This window comes from Lissotriton helveticus, chromosome 5_1 (assembly GCF_964261635.1).
Source record: "Lissotriton helveticus chromosome 5_1, aLisHel1.1, whole genome shotgun sequence".
NCBI lineage: Eukaryota > Metazoa > Chordata > Amphibia > Caudata > Salamandridae > Lissotriton > Lissotriton helveticus.
The window spans coordinates 32,916,866-32,928,007 of record NC_136065.1 but is presented as its reverse complement, the minus strand read 5'-3'; the positions used below and the strand labels follow the sequence as shown (position 1 = coordinate 32,928,007).

Below are 11,142 nucleotides of genomic sequence, written 5' to 3'. Positions count from 1 at the left end.
GACCAGGAGAAAAGAAATGAGTAAACAATACACTTTCCAGCACCAGGGCGTCTGATAAATAAACACATACAAACAATTAAAGGTGCACACCTAATATTCGCAGAAGTGTATATATTTCATATGTTTACATTGGATTTGGAATAGTTAATAGTCACCACTAACTATGCAAGACGAGGAGAGTAAAAGGGTCTTTTGTGTTTTATTCACTGTTTCAGTAGGTCTACCACCAGAAAGCAAACTCAGCTTTGTTTGTAGTCACTATTAAGTTTAGACCTCTGGACAGCGCCTGTTTGAGCACAAAAGTCACTAATATGAGCAGTGTAAATAGTGAATAGAAGGGAAATTCTATGGTGTTCAAAGTAAAATAATATGTGTAGTTATAACCAGTAAAATATTTACAGATAATTTTCAGAACTAAATAGAAAGCTTGTTTTGCACAAATGTTTTGTGTTCAGAGTCAATGGAAATAATGGATTTTGCACAAGTTGGATCGTGCATGTAATTACGGCTCTGCCACATGCACCGCATAAAAACTGTGTCTACCGCAAACAGCTGAACAATGACTCAAACGCACCACACGTGGCCACAGGGGCAGCCCCTCTCCAAGGCTTCACTGGCCACAGGGGCAGCCCCTCTCCGAGGCTTCACTGGCCACAGGGGCAGCCCCTCTCCAAGGCTTCACTGGCCACAGGGGCAGCCCCTCTCCAAGGCCTCACTGGCCACCATTTGTCTGATGAAGGTTGTAGTGAGGTGTTTAACTGCAATGAGGTGAAACCTCTGCTCAGACAATGATTGTGTGAGATTAAATAGCACGATATTGAAATAATACTGTCACAGATTGTTGTTACGCCGCATAATTAGCCTGATCTCGCGGAATAATTTATTCAACCCTGCGGCATAAATTGCTTCTCCAATTGCGGGTAATTCCAGTGATCCCGATAATAATTATTACATGTGAAGAATTGAGAAAAGCAGTCATTGTTCAGCCTTTCAAACAGCAAATGCAGTAAGAAATTGTTTCATAATTATTTTCCAGATGTCAGTTCAGTTCTAAAACAAATATAACAACCAGTCGCAGGATTGCCACGTTAATAATAACTCGGAGGATTTTATAGAAATCCATATTTAGGTGACCGCTCCTGGCACCTACAGAATCTGAGAACAAAACCAAATTGCTTGTATTTTATTTTTAGCCGAGAACAGAGGGAAACCTCGAGTCAGAGCCCAGAGGGAAACCTCGAGTCAGAGCCCAGAGGGAAACCTCGAGTCAGAGCCCGGAGGGAAACCTCGAGTCAGAGCCCGGAGGGAAACCTCGAGTCAGAGCCCGGAGGGAAACCTCGAGTCAGAGCCCGGAGGGAAACCTCGAGTCAGAGCCCGGAGGGAAACCTCGAGTCAGAGCCCGGAGGGAACCCTCGAGTCAGAGCCCAAAGGGAAACCTCGAGTCAGAGCCCGGAGGGAAACCTCAAGTCAGAGCCCGGAGGGAAACCTCGAGTCAGAGCCCAGAGGGAAACCTCGAGTCAGAGCCCGGGCAGCAGAGGGGTCAGATCTGTTCTGTGACTGTAACATGAACCCGGAAGTCCAGCGCAGCCAGAGAGGGACAGACGCACAGACACACCCACTGCACACGGAGAGGGGAAGACGCACAGACACACCTACTGCACACAGGGAGGGACAGACGCACAGACACACCCACTGCACACGGAGAGAGGGACAGACGCACAGACACGCACTGCACACAGGGAGGGGCAGACGCACAGACACACCCACGGCACACAGAGAGGGACAGACGCACAGACACACCCACTGCACACAGAGAGAGGGACAGACGCACAGACACACCCACTGCACACAGGGAGGGACAGACGCACAGACACACCCACGGCACACAGAGAGGGACAGATGCACAGACACACCCACTGCACACAGGGAGGGGCAGACGCACAGACACACACCCACTGCACACAGAGAGGGACAGACGCACAGACACACCCACTGCACACAGAGAGGGACAGACGCACAGACACACCCTCTGCACACAGGGAGGGACAGACGCACAGACACACCCACTGCACACAGGGAGGGACAGACGCACAGACACACCCTCTGCACACAGAGAGGGACAGACGCACAGACACACCCACTCTATAAAGAGAGAAACGGAACTTACCTTCACTTCCAGCGTTTCTGAATCATGGCGGCGGCAGCTCAGCTCGGGAACCTCCAGGAAGAGGCCACGTGTTCCATCTGTTTGGATTATTTCACTGATCCGGTGACTATTGATTGTGGACACAACTTCTGCCACTCTTGCATCACCGCGAGCTGGAAGGGGAGAGATGGAAACTTCTCCTGTCCACAGTGCAGGGATATATCTGGGCAAAGCCTCCGACCAAACAGGCAGCTGAGGAACATAGTGGGAATGTTAAAACAGCTTCAGCTGCCCCCCGTGAAGCCCCCAGAGGAGAATCTGTGTAAGAAACATGGCGAGAAACTGCTGCTGTTCTGTGCAGAGGATCAGAGGATGATATGCTGGGTCTGCCGGGAGTCCAAGGAGCACAAAACTCACGCAGCAAGTCCCATAGTGGAGGCTGCAGAGGAGCACAAGGTATGTGCCAGGGCATTCAGGGATTCCAAAGTCCCGCCGGGAGCTCCGTTGAGCAACCTGCAGAGGAGCACAAGGGGTGTGTGTGTGCGTGTGGCCGCAGTGGCGGCTGGTCCATAGGGGCAGCGCCCTACAAAAGAAACGGCTCACTGCAGTTTGGGCAACAGGAATGTAAGCAGACGAATTTGTCTGTTTACATTTCCGACCGGCCTGTGAGTCACGGGTGAAATTGCGCATGTGTCAAGGCACAGCACACGCAGGCGAGGAGTCCAGAAGATGGTCCGTCTGCGCATGTGAGTGAGGAGCGTCGCCCCTCACTCACATTCACAAACCACTAATGTGGTGCAAGCGTCTGGAGATAGGATCCTGCTCGGGCGGTGACGCGTTTTTTTGCAAAGTCGCCCCGTGCCCTATCAAGTGGCAGGATATAGAGTAAGTAAACAAGGGTTAGCCGACACCCTGCGCATCCAGTCTCCTGATTTGGCAGTTAGCATTGCAAAAGAAAAGAGCGGGCAGAAGTTAGTGCGACGCGGGACTGGAGGAGAATGGAGATGCCTGGTAAGTTTATTTTTTTGTTGTATTCATTAAATTTATCCCCACACCGCCTCCCCCTCCCCCCGCGAACCCAGTATCCACGAGTCATGCAGGCCGCGAGGAGAGGCATCTGTCGCCAGACGATTCCACACTGAACGAGATCGTACATCTGAGTGAGGGGTAAGCAGGTGGGGCGACAAAGCAAGCTCGAGGCCAAGGTGGTTGAATGGGCTAATGCTGCACCACGCAGAGCAGAGGTGCAGGTGCATACTAAAAGCCGTAAACAAGATCTTGCAGATATCAGAGCGCTTTACATTCAATCAAGATGGGTATACAAACTAATTTTTTAAAAACACGGATCAACAATTATATTTTGTGTCTGGTTCACTATCATTGGCTCTGGCTCAGCACGCAGAAAAATCTACACGGTATGAGTGTTCCAATGATGGATGCAGGATGGATGGGTGGATGCATGAATGAATGATGGATGCAGGATGGATGGATGGGTGAATGGATGAATGGATGCAGGAATGGATGCAGGATGGATGGTGGATGGGTGGATGAATGAATGATGGATGCAGGATGGATGGGTGGATGGATGAATGGATGGATGAATGGATGCAGGAATGGATGCAGGAATGGATGCAGGATGGGTGGATGAATGAATGATGGATGCAGGATGGATGGGTGAATGGATGAATGGATGCAGGAATGGATGCAGGATGGATGATGGATGGGTGGATGATGGATGGGTGGATGAATGGATGGGTGGATGAATGAATGATGGATGCAGGATGGATGGATGATGGATGGGTGAATGGATGAATGGATGCAGGAATGGATGCAGGATGGAGGATGGGTGGATGAATGAATGATGGATGCAGGATGGATGGGTGGATGGATGAATGGATGCAGGAATGAATGATGTATGGATGCAGGATGGGTGGGTGGATGGATGGGTGCATGAATGAATGATGGATGCAGGATGGATGGGTGAATGGATGAATGGATGCAGGATGGATGATGGATGGGTGGATGAATGGATGGGTGGATGAATGGATGGGTGGATGAATGAATGATGGATGCAGGATGGATGGATGATGGATGGGTGAATGGATGAATGGATGCAGGAATGGATGCAGGATGGATGATGGGTGGATGGATGGATGGATGGGTGGATGAATGAATGATGGATGCATGGATGGATGGGTGAATGGATGAATGGATGCAGGAATGGATGCAGGATGGATGATGGATGGATGGGTGGATGGATGAATGAATGATGGATGCAGGATGGATGGGTGGATAGATGGATGGGTGGATGCATGAATGAATGATGGATGCAGGATGGATGGATGAATGGATGGGTGAATAGATGAATGGATGCAGGAATGGATGCAGGATGGATGATGGATGGGTGGATGGATGGATGGGTGGGTGGATGAATGAATGATGGATGCAGGATGGGTAGGTGGATGCATGAATGAATGATGGATGATGGATGGGTGGATGGATGGATGGGTGGATGCATGAATGAATGATGTATGGATGATGGGTGGGTGAGTGGATGGATGGATGGGTGGATGCATGAATGATGTATGGATGGATGCAAGGTGGTTCGGGCTGGCTCGCTCGCTGCGCTCGCTGCGGTGCAATATGCAAATTAGTTTGCGCCCACCACTTTCAAATGTCACCAGCCGCCCCTGGAGCTTACTCACTGTCACTAAATTGTAAGCAAACCTCGGTTCTTTGAACATGCAGTCTATAATGTAATACAATAAAGAAAAGGCACAATCGCACCCACACTGATTAACAAAGTATGGAGGACAATCAGTTCAATCAGTTCGCTTAGAGTATCTCCTGTAAGTACTGTACATCACAGTGGGGGATGGCATTTTGGACAGAGAGCCTCCTGTGCAGGAGGGGGCGAGGAGCCCAAGATGATACTAGAATACTGCATGCCCACCCCTGTGCCCACCCTGGTGGATCCTGTTCCCCCTCCTGTGATGGCTCTTGTCCCCCCTGTGGTGGATCATGTTTCTGCCCTGGGTGGCTTCTGTCCCAGTCGTGAAGTTCTTGATGGGCCTCTTCTCAAAAGGGCTCAGCTCAAAATTAATATGGAAAGGTGGGCGAGTGAGCAAGTGAAGGGATGGGTGGATGTCTGATGAATTAGTGAAAGGGTGAATGGATGAATGTGAATAAATGGATAATGAGAGGATGGATGGTTTGATGAATGAGGGGAAGGATGGATGAGAGAAAATGTAAATAGCTGGATGTATGGGTGGAAGGGTAGCTGGATGATGAATGAGGGGAAAGATGGATGAGGGGAAGGATGGATGGATGAATGGAGGGGAAGGATGGATGAGGGGAAGGATGGATGGATGGATGAGAGGAAGGAAGGATGGATGGATGAGGGGAAGGATGGATGGATGAGGGGATGGATGGAGGGGAATGATGGATGGATCTTTTATGCAGACCAGCTAACACTGTTATTTCTGTAGCGCTGAGCACGCTTTCTTAATTTACGAATTGTAGGATAAAAACGGTTCGTTTGTATAGAATTTTTTAAAATTGTGTAGGTTGTATATTTCCACACTGTAATGCATACAGCATACTTCTAACCTATCTAAACGCATTTTCGCCACTCTGTCACGGCTCTTACCGCCATTAGGGCTTTAAACCGGGGCCAGGACTTTCCGCCTACGGCGGCCATTTTAGGGTGGGCTAGAGTGGTGAGAGCGCTCTAGTGTCCCCTATAAAAGGAGACGTGGGACTGGGCTCGCGAGATCTTTTATGCAGACCAGCTAACACTGTTATTTCTGTAGCGCTGAGCACGCTTTCTTAATTTACGAATTTTAGGATAAAAACGGTTCGTTTTTATAGAATTTTTTAAAATTGTGTAGGTTGTATATTTCCACACTGTAATGCCTACAGCATACTTCTAACCTATCTAAACGCATTTTCGCCACTCTGTCACGGCTCTTACCGCCGTTAGGGCTTTAAACCGGGGCCAGGACTTTCCGCCTACGGTGGCCATTTTAGGGTGGGCTAGAGTGGTGAGAGCGCTCTAGTGTCCCCTATAAAAGGAAAGGCGATCTCCCACGCTAGCGGTCGCATTTGCGGGAGCGCCGTCCCTGCGCCGGAGTCTCGCCTGAGTCAGCCCGTCTGCGTCCCGGAGGCGCTCGGGACGCGAGCCTGGTGGTTCTTCTTAGAGCTCCTGGTATGATGTACAATAGAGATGAACTTTTGTCCTATAATGTACACACGGCCCTTTGTCAGCGAGTCGTCCCCTACCATGCAGGGGCTATTACTAAGTGTTTCACGTGCGGGTGGATTCCTGATCCCACTGAAACTCTTCAGTGCAAGCTCCCCCCCTCAGGCAGCAAATGCGCATTGTTAAATACTAGGTCCCTTCCCCAACATGCTCTTGATATTCATAATCTTTTAACATATGATGATACGGACTGTCTCTTTCTCACGGAGACATGGCTTGGTGAGGGATCGGAACCTGATCTGGCTATTGCCATCCCTCCCTCGCACGTTATTTTCCGATGTGACAGAAGTAAGGGAAGGGGAGGTGGAGTAGCGCTCGTTATTAAGAGGCACATTCCTTGCACTATCTTGCCCGTGGAAAACCTATCAAGTTGCGAGACCCTTGCCTTTTCCTTGGCCCTTTCCCCCTCATCAATCTTGCTTGGGGATCTTGCTTTATAGACCCCCGGGCCCTCTCGGCTCTTTTACTGAGGATTTGTTTTCAATTATCTCTACACTCAGTCTCAGGACAAAACACTGCCTAATCCTAGGAGATTTTAACATCCACATGGAGAAGGGAGAGGATCCTGCAGTGCAAAAATTCCTGGATATGACATCTTCGATGGGTTTTCATATGCACTTGCAAGCTCCAACACATGAGAAAGGGCACGCTTTAGATCAAATTTTTTCGACCGTGCCAGTGTCCCTCTCCTCCCTTGCCCCAGTCCTCTGGTCGGACCATTTCCTAGCGAACTTTGTGATAGTACATCACCGTATGGCCGATCACATTGTGCAGCGGCGAACAGCACGTATGTCTAGAGCCTTTCATAAAGTAACTCCAGCCATGATTATCCGGGACTTGGAAATCTATCCTTGTATTCTCACCGGCAGGTTGGAGGACGATGTAGTGTGTTTTCAGAACTGGCTCACCGCACGTCTAGAAGCTCTGGCACCACCTCGCCAGGTCAGGTCAGAACGGGCAAGAGCATCGGCTCCGTTGTTTTCAATTACACTGGCTGGAAAGAGAAGGAACTGCAAGAAGTTGGAGAGAGCCTGGCGGAGGCAGTATGATACATCTGCCAAGAAGTCTTATAGAGAAGCAGTGAAGGAATATCATAGGGAGATTACGGCAGTGAAAAAATCCTTTTTAGCTAAAAGGGTTGAGGAAGCTGACAATTCCTGCAAAGAGATCTTTAAGATTGTAAAAGAATTTATCTCTCCCTCCTGTTGTGCTCCAACGTCTGTCTTTTCTGAACCATGGATTTCGGAGCTTGCAGCATTTTTTTCTAATAAAATCCGTACCATCCAGTCGGCCTTGCATGGAGCCCATATTATCTCAGATCGTGGCTCAGTGGCTGACGGCTCTTTTAATCCATGGTTATATTCATCTGTGTCAGACACAAACATTCCTATTCTTGACTGCTTCCCTGTTTTAGAGCTTCAGGCCTCGCTTGACCTATTGTCCAACCTGAAATCTGTCTCTCCACTTGACCCTTGCCCTGCCAAGTATCTTGCGACCTTGGCGCCTGCCCTGAACTCTATTATCAATCCTATGATTAACATGTCTTTGAGCTCGGGAAAAGTCCCCTCATCTTGGAAGCAGGCCCTTGTTCTCCCCCTTATTAAAAAACCGAATGCAGATGCCAAATTGCACTCCAACTATAGGCCAATCTCCTTGTGGCCGCCCTGGCCAAAATTGCAGAAAAGCATGCACATTCCACCTTAACCAGCTTTCTAGAGGTTAATTCCTTATTACATCAGTCTCAGTCGGGGTTTAGATCTAACCTGAGTACTGAAACCGCGTTACTTGAGGTGACGGAGGCTGTAAAGGAAACTCTTGACAGGGGTGGAAAGGCCTTGCTCATCATGCTTGATCTGTCGGCGGCTTTCGACACCGTTCCCCACGACCTTCTCCTGACAAGACTCTGGGAGATTGGTCTGAGGGGAACGGTGTTCGAATGGTTTCAATCTTTTTTGGCCGACCGCAGACAAACGATCTGGGCCCCCCCATTTGCCGCCCCTATGCCGCAGCTTGAGGTTGGAGTCCCGCATGGCTCCATACTCAGCCCCTCTCTATTTAACATCTTTGTCACCTTTGGCGGCTCGGTTGGAGGGGTTAGGGGCTCAGGTCGTGTCCTATGCGGACGATACGCAGCTCCTGTTCACTTGTGACAGGGGCTGTGATTTCGACGGAGTAGCCATCCGGAAATGTTTGGAGTTTGTGTTTGATTGGTTTGGGAAAAGTGGCCTCAAATGCAACTCGGACAAATCCGAGATACTGTTTTTTGGCTGCCCTGCAGACTTAAGATGGAGGCACTGGTGGCCTGCAAACATGTTCCCCCCGGCAAGCGATTCTGTCACAGCTAAGAACCTGGGCATGTTGGTTGATAACACTCTTTCCTTCACGGCCCAGGTTGCTGGCCTGACGGGGGAAGTGTTTTGCCATATTAAGGATGTTAAGAAAGTTTCTGCCATATCTATCTTTGGAGCACAAGAAGATCACGGTGCAGGCCCTGATAGGATCACGCCTGGACTATGCTAACATCCTCTACCTGGGTCTTCCTGAATATCTGTTGACCCGTCTGCAGATAGTCCAAAATTCGGCAGCCAGGGCTATCTTTGGCCTTACTAGAAGAGCCAGGGCGAGCAACCTCCTTGTGACTCTGCACTGGCTGCCGATCCGTAAGCGCATCGCTTTTAAGGCTTTAACTGTAGCCTTCAAGGCGCTCCACAATTTCGGCGCTGGTTATTTGCAGAAAAGGGTCAACTTCTATCTACCATCTAGACCCTTGAGGTCGGCTGCCCAGGCCAATGCCATCGTGCCGTCAGTGCGACGTGTGCGCTGTGGAGGCCGCTCTTTTAGCTAACTTGCCCCTCGTCTCTGGAACACTCTGCCCTTGACGCTGCGAATGTGCTCCAATTTGTTTGCTTTTAGAAAGGGACTTAAAACCTATCTCTTTGCTCTGTAGGCTGTCTGTGGTTTTTGGTGCCGCATGGCTGTATGTTGTTAGTTGCTGATGTTTGTGTGAGGATCTATAGCGCCGGGACGCTCTTTTGAGCAGCTGAACGCTTCACAAAACCCCCAGTAACATAACATGGATGGATGAGTGGGTGAAAGGATGTATGGATGATGAGGGGAAGGATGGATGGAGGGGAAGGATGGATGGATGAGGGGATGGATGGAGGGGAAGGATGGATGGATGGGCGAAACGATGGATGGATGATGAGGGGATGGATGGATGGAGGGAAGGATGGAAAGATGAGGGGAAGGATAAATGGATGGAAAGAATGGATGGATGAGGGGAAAGATGGATTATTGATGGAAGGATGGATGAGGGGTAGGATGGATGGATGAGGGGAAGGATGGATGGATGAGGGGAAGGAAGGATGGATGGATGGATGGATGATGATGAGTGGGTGGGTGGAAGGATGGATGGATGATGAGGGGAAGGATGGATGGATGATGAGGGGAAGGATGGATGGAAGATGAGGGGATGGATGGATGATGAGGGGAAGGATGGATGGATGATGAGGGGGTGGGTGAAAGGATGGATGGAGAGTGGGTGGGTGAAAGGATGGATGGATGGATGGATGAGTGGGTGGGTGAAAGGATGGATGGATGGATGAATGGAGGGGAAGGATGGATGGATGAGAGGAAGGATGGATGGATGAGGGGAAGGATGGATGATTAATTAAAGGAAGGATGGATGAGGGAATGGATGGAAGATGAGGGGATGGATGGATGGATGATGGGTGGATGGATGGATGGAGAGTGGGTGGGTGAAAGGATGGATGGATGAGGGAAGGATGGATGGATGAGGGGAAGGAAGGATGGATGGATTAGGGGAAGGATGGTTGGATGAGGGGAAGGATAGATGAGGGGATGGGTGGAGGGGAAGGATGGATGGATGAGTGGGTGAAAGGATGGATGGATGATGAGGGGAAGGATGGATGGATGGATGAGTGGGTGAAAGGATGGATGGAGGGGATGGATGGATGAGGGGATGGATGGATGAGGGGATGGATGGATGAGGGGGTGGATGGATGGAGGGGAAGGAGGGATGGATGGAGGGGATGGATGGATGGATGGATGAGTGGGTGAAAGGATGGATGGATGATGAGGGGGAAGGATACATGGATTGGAAGAATGGATGGATGAGGGGAAGGATTGAGGGGAAGGATGGATGGATGGATGGAGGGGAAGGATGGATGGATGAGTGGGTGAAAGGATGGATGGATGATGAGGGGATGGATGGATGGAGGGGAAGGATGGATGGGTGGAAGTGAGGGAAATCAAAAATCCCATCTCAGGGGTTTGCACTAACACCTGATCCTTTAAAGCAGCATGAAAAAGTTGGCACAGAATCTGTAATCAAGAGAAACATATTTATTAAATTACAACAAGTGAGGCCATGTCACACAGAAGCCGCAGCACTCTGTATGAGATGGTCTGAGGACTGAAGGCCACAGTATCTCTTATATACCCTCACAGGGGCTAAAAAAGGGCAGAACAAGTGCACATAAGAAGAGTTACACACATAGATGGTCATACAGAAAATGCACAGTCGACAAGTAGGAGGAGCTAACAGTTTTGCCAATGCTAGCAAGCACATCCTGACAGTTACAGAATATTAGCAGCTGCAAGCACAACTGAGCATGTGCAAAGTAGGAGGAAGAGGCTAAATATACCGAGCAGAGAACAGCAAGATAGGACTGAGTACATGGTGAGCACATGGCCATCTAAAATGGCTGCCAAA

General features: G+C 49.6%; 1 protein-coding gene across 1 annotated transcript in view; it reads left to right on the top strand.

The window, feature by feature from the left end:
- The first annotated feature begins 2,114 nt into the window (after positions 1-2,114).
- LOC144752367 (E3 ubiquitin-protein ligase TRIM11-like) overlaps positions 2,115-11,142 on the top strand; it is a 167,253-nt gene continuing 158,225 nt past the window's right edge. The window contains exon 1 of the mRNA XM_078640301.1: positions 2,115-2,602. Coding sequence (XP_078496427.1) covers positions 2,192-2,602 — 411 coding nt within the window. The 5' untranslated portion in view covers positions 2,115-2,191. The remainder of the gene's footprint in view (positions 2,603-11,142) is intronic.